A 22,462-nucleotide genomic window follows, 5' to 3' on the forward strand; every position below is an offset into this window, starting at 1 on the left:
CCAGAGTTGTTTGGAAATACTGACTTCATTCTCGGTGTGTGTCCTGTCTTCATGTGAATCAGCTTTCAGGTACAGAGCAACTGTCATTTGAACTGAGCAGATTTTTCTCTCTCTCTCCTGAATCCATCTTTTGAAGCATCTTTAAAAAAATATCATATACTCTTTATTTATTTTGGAGCAGATGGAGATGAAGACAGGGCCTTTGATGAAACTAGAAAGCGACACAGAGTTGAACTGGCAAGAGGCACTGATTTAAATACACCTGCTACGAACACACCTCAGCTCAGACAGTACCCAAAGCTCCACAGAGCTTTTGATCTGTTGTTGCAGTTTGTAACGTGAAAGAAAATCAGAGGAGCTTTGAGTAAGTTAGGATGAGATTGCCTTTCAAGGCTTTGCTTCAAAATGAAACAGTTTCTGCTTCTGGGTGAACATTTTTTGTAGACTAAATCCTTGTTTGTAGCCACCCAATCCAAATGCCTGAGCTCACTGCTGGTGAGTTACTCCTCTCCCGCTGAGCTGTCGTCTGACTTAAGCAACCACCTTCTACTTTGTGATTAACATGTGCAAAAAGTGGATACCTTTGTCTCAGATGAAAAGCAGCAACACATTAGTCCCTAGTAATGCAATTGCTTTCACTAGTGAATCCCATGCTTGCTTTTGTAAGCAATTTTGTTGATTAAGGGTTGGGCTTTTGGTGCATGAGAGCATTCTCCCAAATCTTGCATGTTACGCCTTGGCTTTGTTTCTGAACTCTCTCATAATTTGTGAACTAGAGTCAAATGAAACTACAAACTCCAAGGATGTACACAAAAAGAATCCTTTGAATGTAAGAACTCTCTTACTATCATCTGGAAACCTCTTTGTTCTCAGACCTTCTGTGATTTAGCCTGGGGCTTAATTCACTGTACATTTACTGATCAAGAAAATAAGCTTGAGTGAGATTTGTCTGGGTTTTGCACCTCTTAGAACAAGAAAAATGAAGAAAATAACATTGCCTCGCATATTTGGCTCTAGAGAGACATTATTTAAGACCTCATTGATGTAACTCCAGGAACTTCTCATCTGTGTATGACTTTTCAGGCCTAGTATCACCCATCCCACACAATGCAGACATTTCTGGTTTGGCAGGCAGTGGATCTTGGGGTCATAAACTGCATTGGAAACATTTAAGTCAATATAAGTGGAATATTAAATCAGTGATACCATTCACTAGGGGTTGGGCTAGGTGATCTCTAAAGGTCCCTTCCAACCCTACCAGTCTATGATTCATATTAGTGCTAGAAGTGGAGCTCTATCCCAAGTCTACTGGCCAGCACCTTGAACGCTTGTTTTTATTTGTGGCCTCACCACAGTCCTGTTGTGTGTTTGCAAGGAAGCCAGTTCATCACTCTACCTTCCAAGTCTTTCAGCTGTAAAAAGCAATGTGGCCTCCTCACCACGAGACTTAATTCGGGCCCAGCAGCACTTTGCTTAGAGTCAATGGCAAAAGAGGCTTTTGACCTCACTGAAGATCAGTACTGGGGTCTTTGTAAGAAACTCAGATGAGAGGTGAAGTAATGTACTAAAGAACAAGAATATCCCAGAACACCGAGCCTGCTGAATTTGCATTGCACATGGCCTGTCTGTAGATGCAGCACAATATAAAGAAGTAATTACTTAACTTTTTCAGAATGGGGACTGTAGTGGGAAAAATAAATGCTAAGGAGATCTGCTTTTTACACACAAAATATGTACAAGTAGCAACTTTATGATCATTTTGTTACGGCTCTTAAAATGAGCCAGTGCTCTTGGCTTCCACCTGGTTCCTGTTCTATGTTTTTTGCTTATCTTGCATGCACATATTAAATACCTCTCTGCAAAGAGGGAAAATGTGAGCTTCACTCTGGTTTTGGGAGAAATGGGGATCTGCTAAGCAGGACCATATCAAAACAAAGCTCATTGTTTAATGAAATCCTGTCAGGGACTCGGTGACCATGCAGGAAGATATTGATGTATTTGCAGCCTTATGGGGTTTAATTTCTTTTCTTAATTTCACCTTGCCTGTAATCTTTCAGTTACTTAATCTCCAAAAAGCTCAGCTGCAAGTAAATGAATAACTAGATGCACCCAAACCAGAAAAGCAGATTGAACTCTGAGGAAGTTTTAATTTTAAGTGTATGTCTTGGACTGCTACCAGAGGCCCTTTAGAATGTCATTGTTCTTTGGGGGAAATTTGGATGTGGACAAAAAGGCCATTAATAAAGGCTGTCAAAACATCTGTTAAAAATCTGCAAGTTACAAAATATGCATTAGAAGGATAATTAAATATAGATGGTACAGTTTGAAGGTCTTCATTTTCTAGTTTGTAGAGATCAGTTTTGCTCAAGTGAGAGGAATGCAGGAGTCCTCTGCCCATCTCTCCTTTTTAGGGAAACTACCTCCTCCTCTACTTCAGACCCTCTCCAACTATTCCTACCTAGAGAATAAGAATGTAATGTTCCTCCTTTTTGCTTGGATGAGAGAGTTTTACATTCTGCCACCTGGGATGTGTGCCCAGGGCTGACTCCTTGCACCTGTGTAGTGCTGGACCTGCTGCTGTCCCGCTCCTCCCCGGGGACACGGGCTCTGCTGCAGGGAGCTTAACCCTTGGGTGAACCCCCACAAATGGCTTTACCTCAATGGGCTGCCCACATGGGCTGTGGAGTCTCCTCCTCTGGAGACATTCAAACCCAGCTGGATGAGTTCCTGTGTGCCCTGCTCTAGGTGGTGCTGCTCTGGCAGGGGGGTTGCACTGGATGAGCTTTCAAAGTCCCTTCCAGCCCTTAAGATTCTGTGATTCAAACCAGCCTCTTGACTAAGGACCCCTCGCCACTTTGAGATGTGATCCCCCCAAAAGCAACTTTGAAATAAAACCAGTTAGGGTACCTCTCCCCCCATCTCCCTGCTGTTATTTTTTTTCAGTTGGAAGGAGTGTATTTGTCCTTTCTGGATTTGTATTTTATGGCTTTATGGTTACAGCTGCTCTCTGAAAAATGAGGCTTGGCTTAATGGCAGCCCAGATCTGATTCTGCATTAGGGACTGTTGCTGTGCCTGTATGTGTTATCAAGTCCCTGAACTGTACCAGGATTTTTGGCAGCACATCCTGGCATTTTAAAGGACACTCTGAGGTGTGTCTCAGGCAAAATAGGTACAAGCCAGGGGTGTGATTTACGCGGTTCGTGTTTTGTTCCGATGGACAATATATTGGGAAGGCTGTGGCATGCAGACTCCCAGAGCCATCATCACATCAAGGACAAGGGGGAAAGGTCCAAACTGAGTGCTCTCAAAGTAAATCTGATTTCTAACCTGCCTGCAGCCCAGAAAGGACCAGATGGGGTCATCATTCCCAATAACTACTGTGACTTCTGCCTCGGAGGCTCCAACATGAACAAAAAAAGCGGCCGGCCTGAGGAACTTGTGTCGTGCTCAGACTGTGGGCGCTCTGGTAGGTGACTCCTTTCATCTTTCTTGTACAAAGGCATTGGTGTGATTCGCTTTTTGGTCCTCCTGCAAATTGCTAAGGAAGGCAGCACGTTTGGGAGGGGAGAGAAGACCAAGTCTTCCCTCTTGTCTGTGTTTGTGGGAAAGGACGAGTGGGAAATGGTCCGTCATAATAAACCCCATTGTTGGATTCACATTTTTAAGTCAATGGGGTCTTAGGAAACAAGAAAGTTTTAATGTATTTGTTGGCTTCTGTGTCCGTGGGTACATGGGGTAGTTGTTCTTCAAATGGAGAGAATCCTGTGACAATGTTAAAGAATGGTCTCTGTCCTCAAACGCTGCAATTACAACTATAAATTACTTCCAAGATTTATGAAAGTTGCATGACAAGCATTTCCATTGATTACACATTTCATGCATTTCTTCATCCAAAAAAGAAAGAGGGAGGAAATTACAGGGTAGGGATTGGGGGTAGCTGTCAAGAATTATCCTCTTACAAGATGACTATCATTAATTTTGTCTAAAGAGGTTTTTATTTCTCCATTTTCTTCCCTTCTCTCTTTTTAAATGTAGGCAATTGTGTCTTTCCCATTCTGAGTTGTCTTTATTTCTGGACTCTTGTTTTCTTCCTTCCTTTCTTCTTCCTTTTTTTTTTTTTGATTTTTCTTTTCTTTTTCTCTCCTTTTTGGGGGAATTTTGTCCCAGCTGAGCAGTTATTTGTAGCTCGTGTGGGAGGTCATGCTGGTGGTTGAGGGAGTAGGAGACCTTTAACAACTGCATGTTCCAGCTTTGGTCCGTGTTTCCAGTTGTGATGTTTCTGGCCAGTGGTGATACTAGTTGGTGCTAAGACCATCCTATGGAAACCTGCAAACCAAAGAGAGCTTGAAATGCAGCGTTGCTGCTGCTTTTTCTGTCCTGTAGTCACTGAAAGGCGTGTGTTGCGTGGTGGCTGAAACGCGACGTGGAGTGTGCTCGTGCCAAAGGAATGGCCTCTTTGTGCTCCTGCTGAAAGTCATAGTAAAGCCTCTTAAGCACCTTCAGGTGGAGCAGGACTAGACTCTCACTGACCAGTTGCCTTCTGCAGTTACTGTGACCTCTGAAGATACTCTGAAGTGATACTGACTGGTCACCAGAGGACTGAGGGCAACCCCTTTGGCTTTCTCCAGGTGCACCCTTACGAATGCTGTGCAGTCAGGGGCTTGGGCCTTTTAGTGTCTACGTGTTTGCTGCTTAATAACTGAAGGGGGAAGCTCATGTGGGCTGTGGTGCCATCCTGGAAGATCATCCCCCTTCCCCTGGATTGTTATAGTTCAATATAACTCATTTCAGCACTGTCCTGACACACCACAGTGAGATGGATCCATATCAGTTACATTTTTTTTGCTATTTAAACATTGCTATGGTGATTATATCAGAATGTAACACAAATACATTAATTGCCTCGACTCCTTAGTGTGATAGAACAAGTGGATCGGCATGGAACCTAAATTGTGCAAAATCAGTCCCATTAAGTGCTGTCCTTGTACAGATTCTGACCCACCTGGGTCGTTCTGAGGGCTCTGCAATGCCGTGACTGGGGCGTGATGGAAGCGATTAAGGTACAATCACACACTAATTTCTAAACTTGAACCATTGAAACCTCTTTGGTGGTTGACATCTTTCTCTTTCTTGATAATGGAGAACATTCTCATTATGCTGAAAGAGATGGCGTGGAACCGACAGCGTTTCTTCCCTTCACCAAGCCACTAAAAGCACATCTCTGTGAGGTGGTTCATCTGCCGACTGCTTTGTTACATCCATTTTCTTTCTGTGAGCAGGATTGAATTCTTCATGTCTCAAGCAATGCAAAGGTGTACTTGTTATATATGGCTGAGTCCTGTAGCTGGAGCGGGGACCACACAGTTGGTTACTTAATACCATGCTACTGTTCCTGAATAACAAAATAGCCATTCCCTCACATCTCAGGCTTTCATTTTGCTGGGGCACAAGAGACATCTTTTTATCTACCTTTCCCAAAGAGGGAATTTGCAGGCTATGCTATTAGTCACAGAACATGTTTGATTGAGAGAGGAGATCAACCTCAGTTTCACAGATTTGACATCTTTAAGAGTCCTCTTTTTGCTGCTGTTGCCGTTTGCTGCTGTTGATGTCCCGTGTGGAGAAGTTCCTGTTCCATACTGAAAGCTGGGTTGACTCACACACGTTTGAACTTCTCAGTGTTCCCCAAGACACGTCACTTGTCATCTCAGTTGTTTTAGTTGTTGAACTGTATCTATTTGGGGTTTTTTTTTTGGTTATTATTTTTGAAGGAGATGCCATGAAATTGGAATAAAAGCATTTGTTTAGGTTACTCACACTTAGTCTTCAAAATGTATTTCATGTGGTCTACAAAGGAGACTCTGTAGCATCAGGTGAAGGACAGGGATGATAAAATAGTCCCAAGGCTGATGAGCCACTGGCTGGGTTACATTTCTGTGGCAGTACATTTGTGAGAGTTGGTGCCAGTCTGAAGGACAATCATTGTGCTTTCAGAGCTAACGGTGTCCAAGCACTCGTACGGTCTAAAACATCTGCTGGGATCCATCTCAGTAATCGGGAGGAAACATTTGAATGTCCTTTGAGGAGAGGAAACCGTGGTTAACCCTTTCGCTGCCATCGCTGTGGGCACCTGCCTTGTCTGTAGCTTTTATTTTGCTGTTTTGGGTTTGGTTTGTTTTTAATTTGAAAGAGAAACTGATCCTTTCTTATTTGTCTCACCGCAGTTGTACGGAGCTGTGTTGTTGAGGTACACACACACACACACACACAGAGCTCTGAGCTCACTAGTCTGAATTGTTTAATAGTAATGATGATTAGAGAAAAAAAAAAAAGAGATAATGATGATGATGCCTGTTGCTTAACCCATGTGCTGATATATTCATCATACATGTCAGCTCATTTGGGAAGAGAAGGCAGGAGGGACGAAGCAGCGCCAGCACGCACTACGGAGGACTTGTTCGGTTCCACGTCAGAAAGCGACACCTCGACCTTTCATGGCTTTGACGAGGACGATGCAGAAGAGCCTCTCTCGAGCCGAGGAGGTGGCTGTGGTGGCAGCTCTCCCTCTGCAGACAAAAAGGGCGGCTGCTAAACTAACTCTAACAAAAGACACACAAACTCTGAGCGATCCGCTGTCCTTTTTACCACTAGGATTGTCATTATTTTTCTTTTTTAACTGTTAGATCCTTGGGGTTTTTGGGGGTTTTTTGGGGGGGTTCCTTTTTGTCCTTGTTGCTATTTTTGTTGTTGTTCTTCCCGTGGGGTGTACACTGAAAGCACAAGCTCTTGGAAACTACTTGGAAGAGAGAGAAGGTTTAGATTTTCCTGGTTTGGGGGTTTTGTTTGGTTGTTGTTTTCATTTTCTTTTCTTTTTTTCTCCCACCTCCTCCCCATTTCTCTTTCTCTCTGGAAACATAAAAGGTGGGTTTAATGTTTTTGGGTTTTTTTAGTAGTGAGCAGAGTTGATTTTCTTTGTCTTTTAATATATATCTCAAAAAATACAGATGGGTTGGAGAGCAGAAAACAAACCCAAATAGGTTTTTTTTAATTATTATTATTTATATATTCTATATATTATTAGAAAAAACACCTACTTTTTAAATAAAAATAGAAAACAAACAAACCACCACCACCAACAAAAGCAATGGATGTCTACTCGATAGTAGAACTGCTTCTAGAGAACCACTGTGGGCGGACTCTGTGAGAGGACAAGGAAAGCTCCTGATGTGATGGCTTCTCCACTCGGAGATTTTGCACTTCCCGTAGCACGTGGAGTTTTGCTCTTCTCGTCCACTGGCTACGCCTGTCTCTAACAGCCTGAGAGCACAAGCAGCACCGTTGAAGACCTTGGGGAACACGTTTCCATCCCTCCTTTGGACACCTTCACACTCAATAGGTCTCTTCCTTCCCTGCACCCCTTCGTGACTTCCACACTCCGTTCTGTTTTGGGGTTGTTGGTTTCCCCTCCCTCCCTTCCCTTTTCCTTCACCTTTCACTTTATGGACACGCAGCGATTTCCAAGCATAGGGATGGAATATGAATGGCAAGTCACAGCAAAGACAAACCACGGAGGAGCAGAACCCTGGAAGAAATGATGTGGATAAAAATACCTCACCTCTACTTTTCTTTCCATTTTTACATTTTAACTCACAGCATTTTTTTTTTCCCTGTGTCACCCAGTTGGTTTTTTTCCCCTCTCTGTAGTGTCTGGTGAGACACTTTTGTTTGCTTTTCAATAGCTTCTCTTGAAATAAACCAAAGCAATACTCATTAAAGTTCCAAGGGCAATGGAGAAGAGAGTGACTCCCTTCCCAGCGACTTGCACAGAAAGGAGGAAACGTGCAGCAGGATCTGAAAGGTATGTCTGAGCTGAAATGTCTTTCACTCAATTGTGAAACCTCTGTCCCCTGGATATTCAACAGGCCCTTGGCTGAGCTTTGTTGTAGGCGTAAGTCCCGTGGATTAAACTGTGTTACGAGTGCGCGTCACATTCCCACCCCTGGTGAAGCCACTGGGGAGCTGTGTGGGAGCAGGACCCGGCCTCGTGTGCAGTCCCGAGGGATTGGAAAGGAGTCAGGGTTTAGGTTCCGTTTTGCTGTCCTAATGCAGGCAAAAATCTCCTTGGAGCAGAGGCAAGCTTAGGTTCTAAGGATGTACCTTTGTTGATGTTGCCAAACAGGGTGAAATCGTGACTTCCTTTAAGTCAGAGGCAAAGCAGACCTTTGCCTGGGTAGTGCCTGCCCCTCAGGTTGGAGGTGTGTGGTTTTGATACCACAGGTGTCAGCCTTGCAGTGAAGACTTTGGTTATATGTTGTTCTAATGCACGAGTGAAGCCTATCCAAACGGATTCCATTTCTCCTCTTTCTTTGCTGGAGCAACACAATCCTGTCAGGGAGATCTTTCCGTCTTTTCTTTCCTCCCTTTAAGCCACTAAAAAAACCCCATAGGAAGGATCCAATCTCTAGTTAGTTTGTATTGTTCGTTGTAGACATGGAATAAGCAGTGGTCAGATTCTGCTTTTAGGTACATGAGCATAAATCCAGAGTATGTCCTAGCTGATGTCTAGGTGACATGAGTAATCTGCTTTCATGATAGTATCACCAAGCATGTAAACACACCTCTGTGTGTTTATACCATAGGACAGTGCATGCCAGAGCCATGCACACCTGCCAGGAGAAAGCCTTGTTTAAGCTTTCCCCATATTGATAATCCTTTTCTGTTGCTATTCTGTTCCTGCTGGTGTGTTAGAATTGATCAAGTGTCAAATCAATGATATTTTGACCTGATGCTGTCACTGAGAAGTGTACTTGAACTGAGAAAAACATTCATTCCTTCCACAACCAGTCCTCTTTTTTTCACTGAAACAACAAGCTAAATGTGTAGGATTTTGCCACTCTTCTGTATTTACTGGAAGATCAAAGTTGAGATGGTTTCCAGGGGTGAGGCATAGGCATACAGGCATCTGCTTCTCCAAAATCCCTGCAAGACTTAGGACTTAGTTGCATATCTGTTTGACTTTATATATATGTGTGTGTATGTATATAGGCAAACATGTATCAGAAGTAGATGTATGCAGACACATCCACAACTCTAGGTGATGCAGGCATTAAAATAAGGAGCAACAGAAGACACTTCCCAACCAAGAAAGGTTGGAACCAGCCCTTGTGTGAGGCACGCTGGGCTCACTTGTTCCTTCCTGTAAGCAAAGAGCATTAGAGATTTATGCTGATGTAACTGCAAGCAGAATCTGCTCCCAGTTCCCAAAGAAATACCACAAGCCTCAAATGTTAGATTGTGAAAAAATGAAGTTGACATTGATTTCTTCTTCTACTCCTGCCCTTCCATCCCTGCACACCACTTTGTGGTGTTAGTGTTATAGTCTCTCCCTTCTCTTGCTGCTCTGTGACATGCCCATGGGAACAACAGGGAAAGGAGAAAGGGAGCCAGTACCTAGGGATGTGCCAGATCCTCAGTAAACAAGCAACATGGGTTCTTGCTTCCATCTTGCATCTTCTTCTGTCCATGTAGCAGACGTGGATGTGAAGGTTAGGAAAGGAGTTTAAATTTTACCCAGTGTTCCTCAAAATACAGAGGATGCTTTGCCAGGGACAGGCTCACAGGAGTCATGAAGCCTTGAATTATCAGGGACTCGAAGAGAGCTCAGTTTTCATTTGTCTGCCTTTCACTGCCTGAGGGGTACAGGCTTGACACGCTTGGAACCAGGTGGTGGGAGATGGCAGCGCACAGCTCAGCATTTACTCGGGGTTGTATCTACCCACCTTTTTGCATGCTGTTGCAGCCCAGCCCCAGCTCCCTGCTGCTGTGCTGCCTGTAGCCCTCACAGCACCCAAGCCAGATAGAAACCCACCCAGGTACATCTTTCTGAAGGTCTCCACTCAGTGCATCAGCTGCAGGAGAGGAGGCACACTCTACATTTAATTATTTCCAAGTGGAGTCCTTACCATTGTCTTTTGTGAGCCATGCCTAACACACTCTGGGCTCTTCTGGAGTACAAACAAAAATCAGATGCCTGTAATTCATTCAGGCTTGATTTAGTTTCACAAATGCAGTTACTATAACAATGCATAGAGCCTTAATCCTTTCCTAACCTCACCACCCGTCTTTGTGACGACTGGGTCCCCTCAGAAAGAAGCCACAGCAGCTCACAGAAGGCATAAAACCTGCCAGCTGACATTTATTACAGATAGCATAGAAGAGTACCCATCACTGTGTTATTTATAATGTGTGTATGGATGGTCAGTGGTTCAGTCTAGTCCTGAGGGAGGAAGGAAGGTAAAATAAATACATCGCTATGGAGAGGAGTCCTTGGATTCCTCAAGGTGTTTTGCTAGACTGAGAGAACCCTCATAAGTTGAGTCTAGCAGGCTGAGCAGTGTGGTGCTGACCTTAGGAAGGAAATTAGGATGTAGAGATGGAAGCTGAAAGAGTACTCCTTAAGCTAGCTTGTAAGGTGGTGCCAATAGTGGATACTGAACAGAGTGTCAATACAGAAGAGAAATATTCTCGAGGTAGGTGCTGCTGGAGTGAAGGCTGGGAACAGGGAAGGAAAGTTGGTAGCTCATGAGTTAAAGATGAAAGCAAAGCAAAAGTGCTGCTACACGAGACCCTCTCAGATGAGAGGAAGATGACAATGTTAATGAGGCACAAATCTAGGAGATTTCATAGGTGCAGTGGGAAAAACCAACCAAACCAGAAGAGGAGCTTGATGTGAGCGTAACCAGGTCAGAAATGAGGGAACTGCACAGTGTCAGTCGTATCTTCAAAAACAGCTAAGTCCCAAACCAAACTAAGACACTTTTCAGCGTGAGTTCTGGGTTACACCTAAAAAATAGAGTTGTCTTTGAAATGAGAAAGGAATGGGATGCTCTGTATTCCCCAGTGATTTCAGCAGTTCAGTGAGACCTGCTGTTCTGAGCTTCGTAAGGAGATCTTTGAAGGCACAGTCCTTCAACCAGTCACAAGCCTGGCTGTTCCAACCCTCCTCCACAGAAGTCCTTCTTATTACAGGAAAGGTAGCACAAGACTGTGCAGAGAAACTCCTGAAGATTATAGAATCACAGAATCATTTCAGTTAGAAGAGACTCTTAAGATGATGGAGTCCCAGCCCTCCCCTCACCCTGCCAAGCCCATCACTAACCCGTGTCCCTCAGCACCTCAGCTCCACGGCTTTGCAGTGTTAGGAGAGATGGGGACTCCATCACCTCCCTGGGCAGCCTGACAACCCTCACAGGGAAAAAGTTCTTCCCAATCTCTAATCTAAACCTCTCCTGGCACAACTTGAGGCCATCACTTGTCACCTGGGAGAAGAGACCAGCCTCCACCTCACTGCAGCCTGCTGTCAGGTAGTTGCAGAGAGTGCTCATGTCTCCTCTCAGCCTCCTCCAGACTGAACACCTCCAGTTTCCTCATCTGCTCCTCATGAGACTTGTGCTCCAGCCCCTTCACAGGTATGCAGACATGGCCCTACACAAACCATGTACCAATGTAGGACAGTTCCATGGCCCTAAGTTCAAACTTTGCTGTGTTTAATCACGTGAGCTGTGTCCTCTGGCACCTTTCTGTTGCTCCTTACTAAAGGAGGTGGCAGAACAGGGATGGAATTGGTTTTGCTTCCCTTTGCATCTCTTCCCTCCACCTGGGAAACCCCCACTTTTGTGGGTTGGGTATTTCTTTCTCATCCATGTAATGGTGCTTGGAATAACATTGTGCATATGTGGCCTAGGCTGTTAAAGCAAGGTCCAGAGGGAACTTTGCCATTGGCTTCAGAAGGATTAGCACTGGGCTTTCTTAGCTATTGCTTTCATTGAATGAAACCTCTCTGTTAATACGCCCGCTTAGTGTAGTGTAGACAAGCTCCAAGATGGCCATTTGTTTCAGCAGAATGTGCTATCCCCTCCCTGCATTGTTTTGCCATTGAGTTTTTACATTAGCTATTCATTTTGAGTTCCAGTTTGCCATTTTACAGACCTCAGCTTAGGCTCTTGATTGAAGACAGAGACTCAGTTTGCTGCCTGCACCCAGAGAGTGGCTGGGGCCAGACCGTGTGTCCCCTCTCCTCTCTGCTTTGCCCTTCTTTAGTCACTCTTGCAGTGATATTTTGAGATAGGCCCTAACCTGATAATTCCAATACCATCAACCTATGGAGCTTTCAAAGCCTGGCTCCTCTTGCAATTTGCCCCTGCCCCGTGGCAAGCAGTTTCACTTGAATCAATTCCTCAAGCAAACGTGGCATTGACCCCGCTGGGAGTCATCTTACTATAAAAACTGCAAAGCCTGCCCAGTGTGTTTTGTGTGGCAGCACATGTAGATGTTTCCAATAAACACCCACTTCTTATCCTCTCTGATTTTTCCTATTTATCTAAAGTTTGTAGCTATGGGTACATGTAAGGTAGGAGGCAGATGCGTGTGTTCATGCTGGCGTGGGGTTGTTTTGACAAACCCTCACAGTGCAGGAATGTAGCCAGGCTGAATTTTTGCTGACTGAGGCATTACAATAAACCCTACCAACCTTTGTTCTCTCTGCCAGATATCTACCAGAGCTGAAAAAAAAAAGCCCCAAGCCTTTATAAATACCATGGAATACTGAAATTGGGTCAGAACTCTTTTCATGTCCCTGTCTGTGTTTCCACAAGTTGCCAATTTCAGACAAGACAAGTTGTAATAACAATTAGGAAGTAAAAAGGACCCTGTTGAGGTTTCTGATAGCCACCAAGAGGATGCCACCAGTTCAAATCTTGGAGTTATTCTTTTGGTCAGCAGCAGCTCATAAGATTTTTGAACCTTTGTGACATGCAGAACTGACGTGAGAGGCGTGGGGAAGGCACGGGAGGAGGCACGTGCAGTTGGCTATCTAATACTGCTCAGGAGCTTAACAGTGTGTACCTTAGTCAATTTATGGATTAAATGCAATGCAGGGTGTAGTCTTTCCCTTCTTTCCAGAAGCTGTCCCGTTGCTGCCACCCTATGTGTATCGTTCAGACTTCTAAAAGCATCCTTGTGCAGCACAGCTCGTGGCTCTGTACAGAGTCAGCAATATAGCAAGGTAATCAGAGCAGGGGTTCCTAAGCAAAGGTCTTAACCTCTAGTGAAGAGACAGCCATCTAAGCTGAGTGGTGAAGGTCAGTTAATGATGTTCACAGTAAGGAGGATTGACAGTGTTTGGTGCCTTTCTTTTGGCTGTGCTCCTTGGTATCCCATTTGTTGGCTTTGTGTTCACTTATGGCTCGGTTGAGCTCTGTTTTCAGACAGCGAGAATGCAGCAGTGTTGGAAGGTTGGTTTGTGGTTGGTTTGTGCTTCTTCTGCTTTGTTTTGGTTTGCTTTGTTTTTTTTTTTTTCTAAACACTTGCTTTTGTTGTCTGAGGTTGTTTAGTTTTACTTTGTGTTGCCTTTCCCTCTGCAGTCAGCCCTGCCCTCATGGACTCCAGCATCCTTCAAGCAAGACATTTCAGAAGAAGGCCGAGAGAAGCCAGGATGCTTTGATACTTCTCCTCTCCTTGCCCTGACCCTTCTGTACCCGTGTTTCACCTGGCACAGGAGCCTGGACTGTGGGAAGCCGGCTGCCAACCGTTGAGAGAAGTTCTGGGGATGCCCTAAAGCTGGTGCAATACAAAGAAGTTTTTTAAGAGTCTCGATTTCACTTTCTTTTAAGCGTGTGTATAAAACCCAGGTCAAACTGGAATTGATCTACAGTAGAACTGACTGAAAACAAACTGCAAACGAAAAAAAACAAAAGACTTAGCTATTTTATTTATTTCACTATTTAAGAGAGAAAAGAAGTGCTGAAGTTGCACAGTATTTTTGTTTGAAATACGTTTTACTTCCCATTTGAAAATGCAATTTTGTGAAGCCGTGAGATTTTAAAAAGCACTTGATGTAAAATAAAGACTGAATATTTACCTTAAGGAAAAAAAAACACCCTTTTTTTAAATAATGAAAATAAAGATCAACTCTGCTCTCTCTCTTACTTTAAAGAAGCCATTCATACATGTGCTGGGTATCTTTGTTTTTTGCAAATTGGATGTGGTAAGTGAAGAATGTTCTGGTTTACTTTCTCCTTAATAACATTGTCCTGTTAGATGCTTGGAACTTACTTTGATGTACTGTGTTAGGCACAAAGCTGAGCAAAAAAAAACCTGTTGAAATAGCAAAGACTGGGCTCAGTGGCTGGTGGGGGGTTTTTTGTGTTACCAGAGTTTGTGTCCAATTCAAAGGACTGTCTTCTCCCAGTAGGATTGATGTGTCTCTTCCACACAGTAAAAGAGGTTTGCTCACTCTTGAGCAACTCTGTGAAATACTTCTGCTGAAAGAAGGGTTTAAAAACCAGGAGATGAGCTCTGTTAATGTTGGTAGTATTTTCTGCTTTGGTAATTCCACAGCTGATTGTGAGTTGGTTTTATGAGAAGTATCTAAATACTGAAGTGCTCCTGGCTCGGAGCTTCCTGTAGGTGATGCCATGTGTTAGAAACCTTGTGTGCTTCAGCCCTTCCTGAAGTGGCAGTGGGCTTGGCAAAAGCATAGAGCTGCACCTGCACGGCAGCAGGAAGCAACAGGGAGAAGAAGGTTGAGTTCCTGCAGCTCTGCTCCTAAATTGTCCTGTGAGGCAGCTCTGAGGGACATTCACATCCCAAACTGTTGTCAGCCATCTCCTCAGTGAAATAAGGTGTTGTGCTTCGTACGAGCGCTGGAAGGTTTTGGTGTCTCCCAAATCTGCCCACAGTGGCCAGTGCAGGACTGTTTGCTCTCATGTGTGATGCCATCTAGTAAAGGGACAGGACAGCTTTGTGTCCCAGCAGAAGGATATTGGACTTGGCTCTGACAGTGGTTTCTCCTGTGTAACAAGGGTGCCAGTTGTACCTAGCAGTGTAGACCCAGGTTGTAGGCAGAAGAAGTGGTTTTGTTCATGTGGCTTATGTTGGCTTTTGGAGTGAAAGCAGCTATGTCTCCAAAAAATGATCCTGCATCATGTTTCTTGCACACCTAAAACTCAAACTAACCTCATTGAGAGGTTTCCATGTGTAAGCAGCAGCAGATTTTGTCCTCTTCTCCCTTTCCCTTCTCCTTCTCCTTCCCAGATTAACACGTAGGGCCAAAAATAGCCGTGTAAGATGTCTGATAGACCCGAGTCCTGCTCCTACGAAGTCAAACCACAAAACCTATGTGCTAATGAGGCTTTTTTAGCAGGATGGTTTTGTTTTGCTTGTTTTATTAATCTCTCATCTTGCAGCAGTGAACTGCCTCTAGAGAAAAGAAAGGGAATCAAATTGTGTTGTATCAGAACGTAACGAGGCACACAACTGTAATGAGGAGTTGCAAACTGTAGGGTCTGGGTTCAGGTTGTGTGATATTCCTGCCAAATAAAAGCTCTGTTTCCCACATCCCTCCTGTATATCCCTCTGTAAATACTACTTTATCAAACTGATTCCACAAGGTCTTTTTGGGTTTTTTTTAGTGCAAATAACCATCTTTTAAAAAGACATTGTTGAATAACGTACCTGTACATATACTTTTCTAAGCTCTCCGTTGTTTATAATGCTCTCTTTGAAGCTTAAAATAAAACTTCCTCCTCTGTTGATTTTGTTTCCCTTTTCCATTTTGTAAATTATGGCTTTTGTCCCTGGATTTGGTTTCGAATGCCTTCATCAAGCATGATGGTAACCAAGAATTCTCTTCCTCTTTCTCTCTTCCTTTCTCTTCTCCAGTCATTGGCCTTCAGAAGCTGGTGCTGTTGATGGCTGTAGTGAAGGCAGGCAGGACATCAAGCACTGCTTTTGTGTAGGAGTCATTTTAAGAGTGTTTCCTATCATTTACTCAGAAGGTCTTCCTAAATGTGTTTGTGTTTTAATAACCTTCTCCATGAGATGAAGAGTGGCTTTGAGTTAATTTAGATGCAAAGGTGGAGTCTGAATTCTGTGAGGGCTTTTGGTGCAGGTTTCAGTGACATTGCCTTAAGGAGTGCTTACCCTACCTGTGCCATTTCTAATCCATTCACTGGAGTTAACTGGAAACTGTGGTTCCCTTTGCTGCATTTCACAGTGCAGGCACCAACCCTCCCTCTGTCTTTACACACATTAGGTTAGTAGCATGGTTGTGTAGGAAAGAGGAAATCCTGGTTCAGATTAGATGACATCTTTTGGGGAAACTCTGTGTGTCCTCTTCCCTAATAGGCTTGCTGTCATTTTTTTGAAGCTCTGTTGCCTTTCTGCTGCCTTCCCATCAATTTCTCTGCTACTAGTAGAGGCAATGGGTGGCCCTTTTTTCTTTGGCAGCTGCCTGCAAAAACAGCAGCTGAGGTGTAGTTTTTAAGAGATCTTCTGATGTGGGTACAGATCCTTTAGAGTAGTGAACTGCCCCCACTCCCAGCAGATTAACTGGCAAGTAAGAACATGTCAGAAATGAATCCAGTCAGGCAATATAGGAGTTGTACAGTTGGGCTCCTACCTGCCTAATTGTTATCAGTTGTGTGTGACAGAGTGTGTGTCTTTGCAGCAGAGAACTGACTGTTCTTGGTCTTCTTTTATAGCTTTTCCCTATAAAGTTTCCTCATGTGTAACTTTAATTTCTGTTAACTCTTTCTTTAGGTGAATATGACTTGAAAACTTCACTGCTTGCCTTCAGACCTTGTCTTTACCTGTGCAAGGCCTGTGGCTGATTCATTGGAGGAAGGAGGAAGCTAAAAGGCAGTTTGAGCTACCTTTGCTGTTCCCCAGACACTGTGCCTCTCGGGAACCTGTTTGGGATCTGACAGAGCAGCTCATGGACCCCTTACTGGCTTGTCCTCAGCTGTTCTGTGGCTAAAAATGCCTTTCCTTGCTTTTCACCTGCACAGTGGAGGCCAGAGGCAGCTGAGGAGGTGGGGTGAGAGGCTATTTCTGAGCTGTGCTGAGAAGGTAGCTACGATGCTGTCCTGGGAGCTCGTGCAGGGTGAGAGGAGCACTGGTGTTCAAGCCCCTCCTGGCAGCTTCCAGTTCCCTTTCTGTGGTTTGCTCCCAGATGTTGTTACACTGATCTGACTTGCAGCCTTACAGAACTACTTTTCTGTAGGGATTTCATGGTGGGGCAAGTATTCTGCTTTTCCTGCCCCAAAGCAGAGAGAGGTGGGATGGTATGTGATGACAGATCCTGAGCCCCCCCGCCATTGCTGCCTTTGTTGTTCTTCTCCCAGCTCCTTTTGAGCTTTCTGCTGTGTTGCATAGGATGGAGAGACCCAGATGGAGGTTGGGCTGAGGGCAAAGCTGAATGCTGACAAACAAAGAAGGGAAAGTTGAGGGAAGGAAACTGCTTGTGGCATCAGCACACTTTTCTTGTTCCATAGGTCATCTCCCATTCTAAGCCGGTTGTCATTTCCATTGTCCTCGGTGGGATGGGTGCAGAGAGCAGGACTAGACACTTGTGCTAAGGTAACAAGGAGTGAAAGTGTATGTTGAAATTGGCTTTTATGGATGGCTGTCAACACCCTGTTTAGATGAATGGTATCCTTCCCACCAGAGCAGAGCTATTGTTCCAGGCTGTCAGACTCCAGCAAACAACTCTGCATAAGTCTCGTTGCTTTGAACATTTCTGTGCCTTTTGTTTGTTGGTTTGGTTTTTCTTAAGTCAGAGGCTTGGAAATACAAATGTTCTAAAGGAGAAATGATGTGAACAGAAAATCACAGCAACGTTCAGTAAGTCCCAGGGAAGACTTACCATGGCATACTGGCTAGGATGGTATCTTATTTTCCTGTCTGGAGAAGGGCTTTTGCTGGTGAGAGTCAGATGTGGCAGGAGAAGGGAGTAAAACCCTGCATCAGGGCAGCTAATGGGTGCCCCCAAAGCCAGGTTTCCCTGGGCTGAGACTAGGCTGAAGGCTGGCAAAGCTGAGAGATGGAATCTTGAGTTGTCTGGGTGGGCTGAAAACAGCATCTGCTTCTTTGCTTTGACCTGAACTTGAGTATTGCACTTGTTTAAGATTTATTGCAAACTTTTGCCTGGAATCAGGAAAAACAACCCGAATAAATTCACACCCCAGAGCTATGAGCCCAGATCCATCAGCCCACGGATGATAAAACCCCCCTTAACCCTTACTCGCTAAGCTCAGGCTTCCAGTGCTCATTAGCAATGGCATAAACTTCTCTGTCCTTCTGTGCTGAAGATGGCTGAGTGGTACCTCGGCTACGTGAAGCATACATCGTAGAGCACGTAAGCAGTGGCTGCTCCACTCAGCTTTGGCTGGGCTGGTCCAGGCTGTGGCTTGATGTGTTTGAAGATCTCCATTGTCTCTTGGAAACTGTTGTAAAATTGTATTTTCTTTGCTTCACAAGGCTGGGCATTTGCAACAGTTTAGTCCTAGGTATGGTTTCAATGAATTAAGATTAGAGGTTCCACTTGACATGAGGAAAAACTCCTTTGGTGCTGAGGTGAGGGAGTCTGGCCCAGGCTGCCCAGGGAGGGTGTGGAGGCTCCTGCTCTGGAGGTTCCCAACCCCACCTTGGACACGTTCCTGTGTGACCTGCTGGAGGGGAACCTGCTTTAGCAGAAGACTGAACTTTAGATGGGTGATCTCTAGAGGTCCCTTCCAACCCCCACCACTCTGTGAGAGTCATCCATCTGTGGCATCTTCGTTTCACCAGTGTATTTTTTAAGACTTGACTCCATTATTTGCTGTTTCAACAAATGCTCTTGCTGTGTGTGTCAGAAACGTTTACTGGATCATCCCTTATTTGATGATGCTTTGTTCTTTCCAGCCTATCATCCTTTGTGGTTCCATGATGTGGGCACCACGCTGGGAGAAGGATGGCATTTGTCTTTTAAAAAGCACAGATTTCTGAAGCACAGTATTGTGGCCAATGTTGCCAGCCAGGATACAGTTATAAACAGTTCTGTTAACCTTGCCTAAGGAAGCTGTGGTAGCTCTGAAGGGCCTCCAAGCTGACTCTGTGAAGCAGCTGCTCTGGGGAGCTTGCAGAGGGATACTCTTGCTTTGGGTGGTACCTCTTGAGCAGGAACAGACATAGCCTCCCTTCAGTGACTTATGCTGAGTGGCTTTCTTTTGGAGTTGAGTTTCGTTTCTTCGTGCTATTCATGAGCTGTAGTCAATTCTCAGTAAGACCTAGTTTGTCTCTAGGTTTGCAAAGGTGCTAAGTGTCCTTTTTGGCTTGGGCTGAAGCCCCATCTCATTACGCTGCTTCAGTTTTTGCTGTTAGTGTCCTGCTGTTGGTGGCTTCATTGTGGACTGCAGGAAGAGAAGGAACATGACTAGATCTTTCAGATACATCTTTGTTTAGTGTGGAGAAGAGGAGGCTGAGGGGCTACATGATCACTCCTTCATGTGATGATCTCAGGAGTCACTTGTGGCCAGCTCTCCAAGGTGAGAAGAAATCATCAAATGGGAAGCAGTTGAAAGCTGTGCTGTCACTAAAGGGGCACTTTTATTTTAGCATCAGGCAGCCAGTGAGTCATAGCTTTCAAGTTCATGTGGCACTTTGTGCAGTGGAGTTTACCTGGGGTGGTTTTAAGCCCATGTTTGAGAAGTTAACTTTCCCCTCTTGGTACAAATCATACTCGCTTCACATCAGTGCTCTGCTAGGAGTTGCTAAAATGTGTTAAGCAACACTAGAGTCTTTCCAGCCTTTTCCTCAGGCTCAGTAACTTAGTGGATTCTGCAGCTGGATCTTGGCTCAGAAGTCTCATCCATTGCAGGGATATCTGGGTTTGGGCTTCTTAAGGAACAGGTCTCAGGTCTTTCCACACTGACCATCTCTGTAAATGTGTCCATCAGCTTGGAGGCCTAGGAGAGTTTTTCACTATCCACAAACTCTCTCTAGGTCAGACTCAGGTTGCTGCTGTATTCTTCAGACATCCAGATGGTCCAGAGCCATGTTTTCCTTCACCTGAAGAAAAAGACCTTCCTTAGGTCAGGGAACTTCCTTGCCCTTGCAAGGCCAGGTCAGCCTCTTCATGAATTAGCTCTCCAAGACCCTTTCCTTTACAAGAAGAAAGTGGAGAAAAAGAAAGTGGTCCTGTGAGTGTTGACATATGTATGGGTCTGGCTTTCTGTGGAGAAGAACTAGTCCTCATTAGGCTCAGTGCAGCTATCATTGACAACTGCCAAACATCTCAGGGGTGATGGGATCCCACCTAATAACAATCAAAGGTGATGAACACCCTCAACTGCTGATACTACAGCATTCTGTTAGGCAATTCCTCTGGTGCTGGAAAGTAGCAGGACTAGGGAACTGTGTAATGAGGGACATTTGTGTCATGGAACTAGCTAATTTCTTGTTTAATCTGATGTGATATTTAGCTGAAGTTGTCAGCTGTGGAGGTTAAAGCAACGCCACTCAGCTTTTACCAGCTAAAGAACGGCCTGCCCCTTGTCTTGGCTAATCTGGGGTGGGAGCTTTGGTGAGCTCTGAGAAAACAGACAGTGGATTTTATTGTGGTGTTTTTCCAGTGAAAAACAAACAAACAAACTCCTCCTGTTTTGGTGTGTCTGGCAGCATGGTGTTGGCCAGTTACCCAAAAAGGCTGCTCCAGTGACTGAACCGAAAGACGCCGGGTGAGGAGAAAAGCGTTTGGTTTGGTTTGAGATGGAGTGGCCTTCTCCCTTTCTCGATGAAATTACTCCTTCCAGCTGCTAAGTGCATGCAGGCTTGAACAAAACCTTTTGATTTGTGAAGGATTTTTTGTTTCCCCTCTCTTAATAACAGCTCCACCGAGCTCCCTTAGGAAGCAAGGCCCCGCTCCAGAGTGAGGGTCCCGCTTCTTCGTGTGCCACAAAATGTCTCACCCGTGCTGAAAAATCACTTTCTCCCTCTGCTGCCTCTTTAACCCTTTCTCTCCTCCTGCTTGCTTTATCCAAATCTGCTTCATTCAGATGGACTCCTTCACTCAGATGTTTAGATCACCCTGAAGTTGCATTATTTAAGAGAGTAAGCTGCGACGTTTTGCTCCCTGGTGCTTGGCAGGCCGCGCTTGGAGCTCTTTGCTTCCCTCCAGATAGTGATGTTGCTGGGACTTTGACAGGGAAGTGAAACCTTGCTGCCTTCTTGATGAAATCCCCATTAGCCATTGGAAATTCCCAACCAAACTAAGGGAAGAGGGGGAAAAAAATCAGTGTCTGATGGGATTTTTCCAGCCTCTGTCAGTGCACTACAAACAGTGAAGAGTCTGTGTGCAGAGAGCACTGACTGCTCAGCAGCTGAAAGGGATTCTCTAAATCAATGAAGGGACTAAAGGAACTTGCTCCAAATTGGTTTTGTTTGTGATTAGTTGAGTGAGTCAGTTCTACTTATGCCTGAATATACAATAACATCAGCAAGAGTGTAGGTCATGCTTGTGTGGGAAAGCGGGGCCTGTTGCGTTTACAGCGTGTTGGCATCGCTTGGCAGCCACTTACCCATCGTGTGGTGGGTTTCTGAACCTGGGTGATCCGTGGTTACCTCAGCACTGAGGTCATTGCCTGTGCAGTACCGTGGTGGCTTCTGTGTAGTTAAGCTTATTTAAGACTGAAAATGATGGCAGTGAAATAACTTCTCTGGAACTACAGTTGAAATGTCTGAGCCTCTGCTGGCAGGGAATTAGTCTGGAATCTTTCTAGAAAGAGAGTTTGTCCAGAGACATTAGTTTTCTAATGTTTTCCCTTTCCTGTCCCCTCATTCACCATTGTGAACCCAGCCTCCCTCATTTTCAGTTGGCAGTTACTTTTGTGAGGTGGCTGTCTTGCAGCCTGTGGGTAAAATCACCTCAGAGTGGAGTTGTGTTGATGCTGGCAGAATTAGGCCCCTCCAGCAGCGACACTGAGGGGCTGGAGCGTGTCCAGAGCTGGGGAAGGGGCTGAGCACAAGTGTGATGGGGAGCAGCTGAGGGAGCTGGGGGTGTTTAGTGTGGAGAAGAGGAGGCTGAGGGGACACATGAGCACTCTCTGCAGCTACCTGACACGAGGCTGTAGTGAGGTGAGGGTTGGTCTCTTCTCACAAGTAATGAATGAGAGGACAAGAGGAGATGGGCTCAAGTTGCCCCAGGGGAGGTTGAGACTGGAGCTGAGGCAGAACTGTTTCCCTGAGAGGGTTGTCAGCCCCTGTGCCAGGCTGCCCAGGGAGCTGGGGCAGTGCCCAGCCCTGGAGGGATCCCAAAGCCATGGGGCTGAGGTGCTGAGGGTCATGGGTTAGTGATGGGGTTAGCAGGATGAGGGGAGGGATTGGAACTGATGGTCTTAAAGGTCTTTTCCAACCAAACCGATTCTGTGAGTCTGTGATGTTATGACTGAGCACGGCCTGCTTGCAGTGCAGAGGTGCCCAGTCACAAAGCATCGCCTCCATCACACTCTCCCACGTAATCCCAGCAGAGCAGCCGTGGTCAGAGTGCCCTGGGGACAGCCCACGTCCCATCCACTGCCGCCAGCTCAGGTTGGACGCACTTTGTCGGGTCAGGGTGACAGAGCTGGAGCTGCTCTTTTTGAGCAC

The 22,462-nt window shown here is 45.1% G+C and overlaps 1 protein-coding gene across 9 annotated transcripts in view; it reads left to right on the plus strand.

Annotated features, from left to right (window-relative positions):
- The window catches only part of DPF3 (double PHD fingers 3), a 166,962-nt gene that overhangs the window by 122,326 nt on the left and 22,174 nt on the right, over window positions 1–22,462 (plus strand). For 3 of the 9 annotated variants that reach the window (XM_061997682.1, XM_061997688.1, XM_061997685.1), the window contains one exon: window positions 3,339–3,467. In XM_061997682.1, the coding sequence (XP_061853666.1) occupies window positions 3,339–3,467 (129 nt within the window). Of the gene's footprint in view, window positions 1–3,338; window positions 3,468–4,269; window positions 7,860–13,422; window positions 15,593–22,462 lie in introns of those variants that run through there. The other 6 variants (XM_061997683.1, XM_061997687.1, XM_061997684.1 and 3 more) reach the window with 5 other exon arrangements.

Source organism: Colius striatus, chromosome 6 (genome assembly GCF_028858725.1).
Source record: "Colius striatus isolate bColStr4 chromosome 6, bColStr4.1.hap1, whole genome shotgun sequence".
NCBI classification, from domain to species: domain Eukaryota; kingdom Metazoa; phylum Chordata; class Aves; order Coliiformes; family Coliidae; genus Colius; species Colius striatus.